The sequence below is a fragment of the Falco naumanni genome, chromosome 3 (genome assembly GCF_017639655.2).
Source record: "Falco naumanni isolate bFalNau1 chromosome 3, bFalNau1.pat, whole genome shotgun sequence".
NCBI classification, from domain to species: Eukaryota; Metazoa; Chordata; class Aves; order Falconiformes; family Falconidae; genus Falco; species Falco naumanni.
Window position 1 is genome coordinate 113,543,055 of NC_054056.1, and position 13,417 is coordinate 113,556,471.

A 13,417-nucleotide genomic window follows, 5' to 3' on the forward strand; every position below is an offset into this window, starting at 1 on the left:
CAATTAAATTGGGAGCTTGCCTGGGACTGACACATTTTCCCCCCGTACCCGGGAGCACTACTCCATGCTCCACCTGAGGCCACCACATCTGGTACAAAGGAGATGGTCCCTTCTGTCACCCTGCTTCTTGTAGCTTACACTCATTGTAGTTTGCTGACACATTCAGGTAGGATGACAGATAATACGTAAATATAAAACTCAATAAAAACTTTATTAAATAGCTCAAGAGAAGGGAAGAAATGGGTCATTCTGTTCCTAAAATAGTAGTATTTCTACTTTTACAAACAACTGTATACAGCACTATCCTAAAGTCCACACTCTCCCACACTTTTTACCAATACTGTTTTCTCTTTTTTTGAGAGAGAAAGGAAGCTCTTACAGTACTAACCACACAGTGGTGCTAAATAGCATTTGGATTTTTCTTTAGCAGACTATAAGAAAAGCTATTCCATTTTTAATATATGTAAATAGCACAAGAGTATTAGTAATCAAGCTTATATTGGATCATAGCATGAAAATAAATTAGCAACCAAAACAGATGACTTAAGATGTGCACATTGTCCAGCTGTAGCTCTTTGTGCCCGTTTAGTGTCCTAGAAGCAGAGAATGGCCTTTTGCCTCCACTAATGCACTCAGCATGCTGAAAAGAACAGCTTGGCTTGTGCAATTTTTTATCATCAAATGTATTTTCCACCAAAAATAAATGCAGTCCAGGAAGGCTTCATTTTTCTCAATTTTGATATAGAAATGTCTCCATCTGGTTTTGCATAACAACAGAACACAAAAGCATTTGCACAGTGAATGACAGTTTCTGGCTGCAAGAAATTTTTCAGGAAAAATAAAAGCAAACTTTATAAATGGTTTTGAAATGGCTCAGCACTGAATTAATGCAGTACATCCAACATCAGGATATGTTATGACACCAAAACCAGTCCAAACCGGTTTTTAAAGCACAGGTACTTTTTATTAGTGGCTTTGACTATTTATTATTTATAGTTCCGAATTGAAAGTGTGGTCCTATTCGTTCACGAGCTTTGACTTAAAGAAGGACTAAACGCATACCTAACTTAAATATTTGCGTAATCCCACAAGGTCAAGTCAGTGTTTTGAACACCATGCAATGTGGAATTGCTTCTCTGCAGACAAATGAATAGTGCTGTTGCAGTCTTGTACAGTTCAGGTAACATGCATTTTAATAGGTGTTCACAAAATTGTGTATGTGTAGCACTTCTGATAATCTGAAAACTGCAACCCATAAAGGCACATTTGTATTATTACAAGCACAGAGGATAGGAAAAGACAACTGAGTTAACAGTATCATTATGAATCAGTATTGCTCTTGTTTAACCAGGATCCAGTAAGGAACTTAAGTGGATGGATTTTGGGTGATTCAAAAATGTCTTAAAACACTTGGATCATTTAAAGCTTAGTGAAAGGGAGCTTTTCCTAGAGAAAGTGTTTGTGAAGGACAATGTGTAGAGTCTGTATAAAGGCATTCTTTATGGGATGACCTGTGTATTGGGTTTATTTTCTTTGCACACTCCGGCATAGAACAAGGATAGTATTCCCTGACCTTCACAGCCTGTCACCGTCCCCGGGCTCACTACGATGAAGAAGATTGAGAAGGGATTAGGACTATATTTTTTCCCCCTCCTCTTCAATGGCAGAGAGCTAACATTTACATTAGGCAACATCAACTGATGTTCTGCTGTTGTAAAGGTGCCCTAAACTTTCAGATATGCTGTATCTCAATACTGAAAAGGCTGAATAAATGCAGTAAAGTATCTGGACATAGAACTAATTATGTTTGTTTGTTTATTTGTTTGTTTTAATTAGTGGTTCATACAGATATTATATAATTCCTGATGTAGCAGTCTCAAAAGTACCAGGTGTTTTGCCTGTGCTGCTCTTAAGATAACTGTGTCAGGCAAATTCATATGTGAACACGCTTCATCAGTAACAACTACTGTATGTGTGCTGTTTGAATCTGCACAGCCAATTTGAATGTTTTGACTGTACAGTCTAATCCATACCTACTTAACCATAAGTATGGAAAAATTCCATTGCTGTGTATAAAAACAATCAGCACAGCTGAGACTTTGAACTAACCCAGGAAGAACTGAATCCTAGCAAAAACCTACTTCTGATGCTCAAGCATACATTTTTCAATGGTTCCCGCTCATTGACATTTGTGATTGGCAGTGCATACAGAGGGGCATGCAGTTGGTCAGCCTGACAGTCCCAGGTGGAGCTATTTTTGACTCATCTGCACAGAGGGGAAAAAAGTGATGAGAACAATTTTTAAAAATTAAAAAAAAAATACAAATTCACATAAGGAGGAAGCAGTACATTAAAACTTTTAGTCAGAAAAGAAGGGGGCCTGTTAAGAGTGGAAAAAGTTTGCGTCTCATTGACAAATTACATCTTGTGGGTATCGTAGCTTCTATTTTATGTCACTTAAAACTAGCAGAAGAGTAAGTGACTTGACATCATCTGGTCCTTTAATGCAGCTATAGATAATTTACTTTTTTCTGTGTCAAGAAGCTAAAGCCAGGAATTTTGCTGTTAGAATGAGTATAATGCAAATACAGATCATTGGTCAGAGCCAGGGGAAATTTAATTACCTAAATTCTAAATTTTATTGGAACTAACACTTCTTTACTCCTAAAGCTTGTTTTAATATACATGTCCGGAACTCTTTCTTTCCCAGACCCTGACGAAGTGCTCAGATCATAGATGTGTTTATTTTACAAAAATTACACCTGCAAACATGAGCTGTCTATGAAACATAACCTGGCCTTTCAAAATGAGATGATGGTTCTTTCTGCTAAACAAGTTGATCACTGCTGTACATGTACATGCCTGGGCTCAGAAGACGATCATTGGTTAAAATGTGACAAGTCCCTATTTTGGATCTCTACTACTGAATGCTTTAATCACTAAATTCCAAATCACATTTATCCTTTCTAGCTTCAAAATTCATAAATTCAGTAATCTTGAACTTACTATAGTACACTAAAGCAACATCAACAGCTGAGATGCAGTGTGCCCCCTTGCATGAGTATCTGATAACCAGCTATTTGGGATGCTATTAAGAGACTGGAAGTAGGACTTGTCGATTTGCAATCATCTGGGACGACTCTACCCTGAGTAAAAACTCTGTTCACCACAATACTGTACAACAGCTTCGTTATTAAAATAAAAAACATAGCATCAAAGTTTTCAAAACAAAAAGTTTATAAGTAAAAATTAAATATATTATCTTAAACATAAAATAAACCTCTTTCATTCCATGTTCTGAACGGGAACATTTTTCATATGGTTTTAGATGGAAAACTTCCCACAAAAGAGAAATTTTACTTTCTAGACAGAGATAAGAATTAGTTCTCTGCCATTAAAACTGACATTATTTATGAAAAGTCATACCTGATTGTATATGAAAAGAAACACTACCAATTTCTTTTAAGACTAAGGCCACAACCACAGATTCTAATAAAGATAGAAACTACTATGTGTTCTTTATGAGGTATAATTGTACGACATTTACTTCTCTTACCTAATTTCTCACTTGAGCCATAGGTACATACACCCCATCAGTGCCACATACCTTTTTCAGTTTGATGACTCCTTCCTGCGTGTTCTCATCTGTTGTGATGTCAAACAAGTTTCCTCCATCTCCTGGAACTATGTTGTACTCAATTTCTGCATTCTTCCCAAAATCAGGATCCACAGCTCTGATCCTTCCAATCGCAGAACCAACATGGGAGGACTCAGGTACTTTTAAATGGAAGATACCTGTGAAAAAGTGGTAGATAGTCATTCTTGGGATTTCTTGATAATTAACACAGTATGCCTTTTCAAAACCATGGAGCCTGTGCAAAATAAACAGACTTAAATCACCTAGTTAAAACGATGAGATCAAAACAGCAAAGGATTAGAAAATACATATGCATGTTTTACCCACCGATTTCCCCTAATTTCTAGATTTAGTCCAGTGCAACTGTAAAAGCCTTAGCATCGCTATCTATTGAGATAGCTATCCGTATTTCTATCTTTAATTTTACCCATATGGTTGACTCTTTTGAATTAAATTCCACTTGTAGACAGTACATGTTAATAAGCATTTCCCTCCTGTGTTTAACAGGTTTTAGCATCTGAATTCGTATTTTACTGAGAAAATATACACACGCATTTCACAGTAGTTGAAAGGAAAAATTCAGTGGAGAAAGGATTGATTTCCACTCATTTCTGTAGTAGTCCATATTACAATCAGATGCACAACTCCAGGGGAGTAGGAGGGCCAAGGGAGGTGACAGAGAATAATGTTTATACATTAGCCACCAGAGGGTGCTCTGACTAAAAGTTCACTGCTAAATATAATTTTTTAGCTCTGCATCTTTTATTTTCGGTTTATTTACTATCAGTGGTAGTAAAAAAAAAAACAACACATGAAATTTAAACACTTTAAAAATAATCATTACTACTGATACGTAAGGACAAAATGATTTAATTCAGAGAAGCAGCTCTGCTGAAAAAGCACGAGACATGATAGATAAAAGAGCTAAAAGAGGTCCAAAGTACTTTGAGTCAACCTTGACTTTAACGACATCCATAGCAGCAGCCTTAATTTAAAACAGGGTGCCCTGGCTTATTACAGCAGTGCTGCAGTGCCTGGCTCCCCTGCTCGCGGCACCCCTCGCTGCAGCTGTCATTTTGCACAGCTGCCGGTGCCCACCGCCACCACCAGTATTTCCAGCGCAGCGGGCAGGTAGTGCTCACCTTTCTTCATGCAGCAGCCTTTGCTGTCAAAACTACCAGCAGCTTTTGGAGCTGATTTCAGCAGGCCTGGGGTATTTGATTTGCTTCATCCTGGCTCTCAACATAGCTAGCGTTTTGCTTGCCCCATCATTTTGTTTTCCCTGGTCATTCTCCAACAGCTCTCACAGAACAGCCCCTCCAGCGCAGGAAAATATCGGCAATGGCCTTCCCTGTTCCTCCGCGTGTAAACACGTAGGAGGAAATTTGCACCTCTTTTTCAACAGTATAGAAGGGCAGGCATCTGTGACTAGTGGGAGGCATATTAGGGGGATGTCTCAGAGATTTCTGCCTGGTAGCGGTTCAGTCACACTTCACAAAATAAGGCTCTGAGAAGTTGTATATCATGCAACAGCAGGTTAGATGACTTTTGCATCCAGCCGCTGAATTAAACAGCAGACACAGTTCCCTGTCATTATCTCCTCACAATGCATGCTGTGTCAGCTTTTTCAGCTTTACAAGCTTTTTCTAGGTGAGGAAAAAATTGACATTAGCACTGCTGGATTAGGAGCAAAACTACTTTTTTTGTGAGCTAGTAGTTTGGGCTATGGTACCTATAGAATTGTCTGTTTGAATGCCTCTGAAAAAAATGTGTTTTGCCTGCTTTCTCTATCAGTACGCAAAGTATACCTGAAGGCAAAACTTGCTTTAATTGTTTGAGAAAATCCCTGTAAGTAAAGTGTGTTTGTGACAGCATCCACATTTGGACATTACCATGTGTAGCTTTGTAGTACTCATTGAGTGAGCTACCTAAAAGTTGTGCAATTATCACTTCACTTTCTTCCAACACAACATAAGAAAGGAAACTTTCCTTCTTTTTTCAAGGGAATGTACTAAAGGAACCTCTTGCTTTAACAGCTGGAAAGGAACATTATGACACAAAGTATCAGCAAGACAATAGCAGTCTCAGCTATTTCTTAGTTATACTTCAATGAATGAGTAAAAAAATAAAATTTTAATATGGTATGCAGAAGAGTCACAAATCCTCCTATTATTTAATGTCACAAACGTGTGTATTGCTGGGTCTTTGCTGTGCAAGTTATTCAGAAGAGGTGGAAGTAAAAGGATCTAAAAGGGCTTTGCCTACACTTGAATCTTATATTACATTTCCACATCACAGTTCTAGCCCTGATGCCCAGATCTTTTACAGACACTTAGATTGGATGACAGAAATCATTGCTGCAGTGTTTGCTCTTTACAGCCACAATTTTGGCAAACATAAAATGTAAGAGCATATGATAATGGATTTTTCCTTTTTTTTTTTTCTTTCGCCTAGTTGATCTGTTCTTAGTGAACTGAAGAGCACTCAGATCCATTAAAACAAACATTTCTCTATAAAATATTACACCTGGCTGTAAAGCACATGGGACTTAGATGAAGTCAAAGAAACATGGCATTACTCGTTTCAGATTGTTTAGGCTTTTATCAGTTATTTTCAATGACTTGGCATTTCATCACTTCCAGAAATTCAACAGCAATAAAGATGGGGTCATCCAGATTAATTTGAAACTCTGAAGTAATCGTCAACTCTGCCAGAGTTAGATCTCTGAAGATGTAGTATGTAATTACACTGCCATTGTCCTCCTGTAATATTATTTTCACAGCATATGGAAGCTGTTAATGGTGCTACTGCGACAACATACTTTCAGAATAAAATAAATGAAAACAAATAAAGTGTATTGTTGCCACCTCAGGGAAAAACTTAAAGAGAATATAATGTATAGCATGAAAAACTTATTTTTTCCCTGTCTTTGTACAGAGGACATTTGAAATGATCACATGAATGCTGCATATGAAATATAACAAAAGGACAGTTTTGTAGATTTTTATTTTTCTGTTTCTAGAAGACATTAGTTCTTGCCCTAGACTTGCGGCTACAGTTTAGCATTATTCAGTTTTTATTGTCCATTTCGCCTGTGTACACTACTACCTCCATTTGCTATAGAGGTATATTGAAACAGGCCTGAGTAATAGCCTTTTACTCCCAAAGGTCCTGAAAACCTTGTTCTCTGGAGCTTCTAGGAATGATGGAACAAGCAGCTCAGCCAACGTTATGCAGCAGCTGGTTATGCTACTCCAACAGTTCTGTCAAATTCTGTAGATTGTCTCATGTGACTTCTCTGCCTACAAAAATCTACTTGCATAAATCTTTTTAAAATATGTTTTCTACGTTTGCTGCTGTCCTTTATAAAGGATGAGTGATACAGATGTACCAAAGGAGCAAGGCCTTACATCCCTCAGACTGCACCATGAAACTGGACTCTGCAACTAGTTATCCTTTTGATGATTTCAGTCATGTATATTGCATGCGAGTCAGAATATTTTCACATATAGGAAAGATAGTAGCAATGCATATTGCCTGATCGAGACTTTTTGCTCTGTTGTACAAGCAATTTTAAGGGGAAAAAAAAAAAAAAAAAAAAAAGTGTTTTTAAGGCCAAAAGTCATATGCCAGTTGACCTGTTTAACTTATGCAACATTTTGCACTTAAATTACACTTAAAATTCAACCCAGAATCCAAACTTAGAGAAAGCCCAGTGATTATGTATCTCAGCATAAGCATTCAGGCGTTCCCTTACAAAGCCTGTGTAGCGCCTCTGTGATTCAAGGTGTGAAATTTCCTCAGAGTTTCAGATCGAGCAGCATCAATGAGAATGATACAAATAAACGAGTGATGATGCTATTGAAGATTTTAGGCTGCAATGACTGATAGGGCTTATTACTCAGCCCAAAAGCATTCAGGAAAATGTAGTTAGAGGCAAGCTAACAACGCATACAATCTGCCTCTGAGTTTCTAAACCAAAGATGGTTCCAAAGTGCATAGTGGGAAGAAATCAGAGCTGAGTGACAGGTAATCAGTCATTTTGACTGAAATTCAGCACACACTTACAGTTCTTTTGACGTGATTAGATTAGTTTTGTTCTGAAGGCTCAAAAGCTGTTCTGGGGTTTGATCTGTCCTTAGAAAGGTTTTTTTTTCTTGTTTTGTTTTTGGTTTGGTTTGGGTATTTTTGTTTCTCCATACCTGCAGTTTACAGGTACACCATCATTTAACAAAAAGGTTTTCAATTCTGGTAAGAGTAAGAAATGAAAAGCACCATTACATGTCATCAGCAAAACAATCAGCAAGAAATAATCCATGTTAGCATCTAAGGACAAGCTAAATGCATAATGGCTTTCAACCAAACAGATGGAAATGCTGTTTGTTTTTTTTTTTTTTATAATGTCACCATACATGTACTGTGTGTATGCAAGATTACCCTCTCCTGCTTTTTTTTTGTCTATATTTTTTTCACTTGCCTTTGGCAGCTGCTGAGGTATTGCATTGCAGATAATCATAGCAGCATGAATCTTACAGGAAACAACACTGAAATAAAATAATTTCTTTCTTTTGGATCTAAATCTTTAATTCTTACTCAGGGAAAAAATAAACAGATTATGTATATTATAATATTCTTGTTGGCTTAAATTAACAAGGCATTTCAGTTTTTTATCCTGGCCAGGTTATAAGGGCACTGATTTCTGTCTGTTTAGGAAGAATCTAAAGACAACTGTTCATATTCACTCATTGGTGTTTTAACAATAGTGTAACAGGCAAAAGAAAGGATGCTGTAAATACAAGCGGATAGTGTACTAAACCTGTTACATCAGTGTGGTTGTTTGATGCTGGCTGATTGCCAGGTGCCCACCAAAGCTGCTCTATCACTGCCCTCCTCAACCAGACAAAGGAGAGAGAATATAACAGGAGGCTCATGGGCCAAGGTAAGGACGGGGAGATCACTCAGCAATTACCATCACAGTCAAAACAGACTTGACTTGGGGAAATTAGTTTAATTTATTACCATTAAAATCAGAAAAACACCTCCCCCCCATCCCTCCCTTCTTCCCGGGCTTAACTTAATTCCCCATTTCTCTACCTTCTCCCACCGAGTAGTGCAGGGGAATGGGGGTTACGGTCAGTTCATCACATGTTTCTGACTCTCCTTCCTCCTCACACTCTTCCCCTGCTCCAGTGTGGGATGCCTCCCATGGGAGACAATACTCCATTAAGTCTTCCAACATGAGTCCTTCCCATGGGCGGCAGTTTTCCCCACACTGCTCCAATGGGTGTCCCTCCCACGGGGTGCAGTCCGTCAGGAACAGCCTGCTTCAGTGTGGGTCCCCCACGGGGTCACAGGTCCTGCCAGCAAATCTGTTCCAGCCTGGGCATCCCTCGGATCACAGCAAGCCCCCAGGCACCCACCTGCTCTGGTGTGGGGTCCTCCCCAGGCTGCAGGTGGGTATCTGCTCCACCGTTACCCTCCATGGGCTGCAGGGGCACAGCCTGCCTCACCATGGGCTTCACCATGGGCTGCAGGGGAATCTCTGCTCTGGTGCCTGGAGCAGCTCCTGCCCTCCTTCTGCACTGACCTGGGTGTCTGCAGAGTTGCTGCTCTCACACAGTCTCACGCCTCTCTCCTGGGGCAATTGTTGTGCAGTTCCACCCTCCAACCCTTCTTAATGTGCTGCCACAGAGGCACTACCACTGCTGCTGCTGGGCTCAGCCTTGCCCTGCAGTGGGTCCCTTTTGCAGCCGGCTGGCATGGGCTCCCTTGAACATGGGGGAAGCTTCTGCCACCTTTTTACAGAAGCCACCCTTGTAGTTCCCCTGCCACCAAAACCTTGCCATGCAAACCCACTACGATGAGCTACAGCTAATCAGCCTAATAATTAGTGGCATCTGATGTACATGCTCCTAAAGCTGGGAAGATGTTATTTAGCATAGCAGAGAGATATATTTGTGCATCTCCGAGCTGTGGCTCTGACCTGCAGGGGGCTGGAACTTGGAGGGGGCTCTTCCCCTGTAGAGAAGAGGCCAGATGAGCTTTGTCACCTTGTTCTTTGTGACAGATCACATCTCAAACTGACTGTCTCAAAGCTTGTTAGCTGAGCTCCTGCAAAACTTAACAGTTGTGAACAGGTAAGGAGCCAACAGCTGCCTGACATCAGGTTTTGGCCAGGATCAAGGAAAGAGCCATGCCGCTGCTGTGAGGGATGTGCCTGGAGATGGACAATCACACCTACCCATGCAGTAATTGTTTGTGCCCCACGGAGGAATGTGGTACGTGGCCTTGTCTGGGAAATGACCCCCTTGAACACCCTATAAAAGACTGTGTCACCAAACAATAAGTGGTGATCCCGAGACCCCTGCCACTGATGTGAATAGAGACTACAGACCAACAGGACGCTGCTGCATCCATGGTGGTGACCATCTCTTGCAACTCTATCCCAACTGCTTGCTAGATTTCCTTCTTTCCTATCTTTTCCTCTCTTTCCTAACGCTATTTTCTTACCACAACATGTGAATGTTTTGTTTACATAAGCACACGATAAATTTGCTTGATCAGAGGCATTTAAGCTTGTTTGTGTCTTAATCTCACTCTGGGTATAACAAAGAATCTTCCTGGCTAGGGTCTTCCCAGACCAGAACATTCTTTCATGCAGTTTCATGCATAATCTGGCATAGGCTGGTAAAATTTCAGTTATGGCAAGGTTTCTTCCATCCTCAAACCTACTGCTCTGAGTTAGGGTTTATGGCCTTATTAGATAACAACAACAACATAACCATTCTTAAAGTTCCCAGTTCTCTGCTGTGGATCCTGGTCCACTCCTAGCAAGAGCTGCATCTCTCCAGACTGAAGAGATCCTGGATGTCCAAGGGTTCCCAGTTCTTCAAGGGAAAATGAACAGAAGCAAAACCCGTTCTGGGTCTGATCTTGCTGAAGTCTAGGGTGATCCACATGATGGAGGTTCCCCAGATCTGGCAGCTACTGAGTCTATCAGGACCTCAGGTGAACTAGCAGACTGAGGTTTTGAGGCTGTCCTCTTTTTTTCCTGAAAAAAAAAAAGTTCATCATACCTGGTGTAATTTTTGTAAACTGAAAAAAATCAGTTTAACCATTTGCTGGTTTTTCTACTGATAAGTTGTTGTCACAAAGCTTTCTAAAAATAAACCTCCCACTTGCATGCCAGAAACTAATTCCCCAGAGCATAATACCCTCCTAGTTGGAGCAAGAGTTCAGGAAATGGGAAATGCCAGTTCATTTTCTCAGCGGAAGATATTCAGACCCACAGTTTCTGTCCCCAAAGAGTGCTGGGTATAGCAAAGACGAGAGAATATTCTGTTTAACAGCTCAGTTTAGAAATCTAGGAGCAGTTGTTTGAAGCCACAGACACTCATATGTGTGTGTCCAAATACCTAGGCAAGAATAACACTTAAATCTTCTTCGAAGGATCTTAAACTTTCTTTTGTATGGTAGCACAATTTTACTAGAAGGGGAAGAAAATGTTTTTTTTTTTCTAGAACATCTTCATTATTATAATTAAGGTTTCTTCTAGCCAATATGGAGCTGATTTCTGACAAGCTGAGGAGACCAAATCGAGTTCCTGAGTAACTGTTTTAATTATGCAAATATTACTGTGTAGGAAAGACCCCACCATTATCACTTCCCCTTCCATTGGCCTTGCTATATGGTCACCTGTGCAAAGCCTGATCTGTGAATGTATTCATGTGCTCTACAACGTGCTTCCTGGATCTCTGAGGGCTTGTGTGGAAAACCAGTTCTAGATGATCAGTTTCATTATGTATCATGACTAACAAAGAACTGTTCTGCTAATACACAGTCTACTGATCAAGAAATTATTCCCAAACAAAAAAAAGGCAGTAAAAAAAGTCAAAATACAATGAGAAAACTAATGATTTTGGGTTATAGTCTAAAAGCTTGAATCAAATGTTTTTATGTAAGATATATATAGTGGTTATAAAGAATTATCAAGGTGTAGCATGCTTTATGGATAGAAAAAGAATAGTTTTCAGGATAAAATGTCTTTCCTTTTTCAGAATCTCAGGCAGCATGTAATTTTCATTTGTCAGGTAGGTCTATTGGTAATATTTTAACGATCACACCGTCACCATGAAATAAATCAATACACTTATTCCCACTATAAAATTTAAATTCCATGATATATGTGAAATGTGAACATGATAAAAAGTATATTGCCAAGGATGGGACACAGAGTTTGTAATGCTCTGCTTAACATCTCTGCTTCTTAAATACCTTGCGGGAGCTTTCTCATATATTCTTTATTACTCTGGCACAAAAGATAATAACACAATCTTACTACAATTCATTCACTCTTAAAAATGTGGTCAAACCATTTACTTCAGGATCTAAGCCAAGTGCTCTAAATCACCTGTACTGGAAGAATCATTTTTCTCTCCATCGACTAAAGAAATAAGGTCCCTATCTTTAGTCCTCCAAGTCACACCCAAGTTGCACATCTAAAATCACCTAAACAAAACATGCTCGAATCCATATTACTTAGAAGACTCCCTGTGAAGCTTTGATTTTCACATGCTTATTGGGTAGATTTTATGTAAATGGTTTTCCCTAAAATATATATTACTTCTTTTTTCACCATGTTAGCACAGTCTGAAGCAGAATATTATTCTGAAATATAAAAATGTGAAATAATCATCAAGTATAAGTGCCTAATAGTTGGGTGTTCTTTGTTTTCAGTATTGGTTTACTGTATGCAGTTTCCTTAAAATACTTGAGAATTAGTGTGTGATATAGACCAAAAAACAATGATACAATAAGATGGCAATTGGCCTCACATTTGTAGTCTTTTATACTTTACAACAAGTATGAATAACTTAGCAAAAGTGATTTTTATGACTTCCAATTTAAGTGTTTAAAGTGAGATCTCTATATAAATACTGCTGCTTCTGCAAGGAAGTCTGTGGGTAGTGACTCCTTTATTATAGATCCTTCTCTTGAGAGTGTTGGCAATCACTTCTATAAGACCAACAAATTTGTTATGGAAGCCACTGAGAAAAAATATAATTGTCATGAATTCAAGAGAAAACTTGAAAGAGTTCCTCTAGGATATTTCTACTATTTTATTTTTATTTTTGTAACTTGCTCTAAAAAAATTCAACTACATGTGTTTTGGACTAAAGGGAAAACAGTTTCAAAACTGCTCAGTATCTGCAGCTTCTAGGGCTGTCAGTAGGAACTTTGGGATTGTCACAAGCATTGTTTTGAGCATCCCAGTTAATGATCTTGGAAGGAGTGGGGCACTCCTGAAAATCTAACTACAACTGTGGTTATTAGGTATTTCTGAAAATGATGAGCCTAAACTATTGTGATTATAATTAGATAATTACTTATGGTCTGTTTCATTGCATGTTGCACAGTAGCCTCTAAACCTTTCAGAAAGCAAGCCCACCATGGTCAGAAGCAGAACGGCTGTGTTCATTTCTTATTTGGGCAGAAGGCCTTGGGGAAAAAGGCAGATGCTGCCAGAAATTATAGTGATGCAGCAAGTGACACTGTAGTCTGTGAGTTACTTTGCAACCAATTCTCAAGGCATTGCAAGGCAACCCCATGCTGTTAAATCTGTAGCCCTAGCCACTCTTCATGAAGTTTCAGAGAGTGGGTGGAGATGCATGGTGCTTTTCAGCCATCCCAAGGTTACCGTGGATAATGTTATGCATCCAGTCTAAATACTCTCTGCGTTTTGAATGCATAATTTCTTCATCGCTCCCCACAGAAAACACA

General features: G+C 39.2%; 1 protein-coding gene across 4 annotated transcripts in view; it reads right to left on the reverse strand.

Annotated features, from left to right (window-relative positions):
• Positions 1-13,417, reverse strand: part of CDH12 (cadherin 12) — a 220,895-nt gene that overhangs the window by 46,311 nt on the left and 161,167 nt on the right. For all 4 annotated transcript variants that reach the window (XR_005827124.1, XM_040588449.1, XM_040588450.1 and 1 more), the window contains one exon: positions 3,608-3,795. Coding sequence is in view for 3 of the 4 variants with exons in the window: in XM_040588449.1 (XP_040444383.1) it covers positions 3,608-3,795 (188 nt within the window). In the remaining variant the exon portion in view is untranslated. The remainder of the gene's footprint in view (positions 1-3,607; positions 3,796-13,417) is intronic.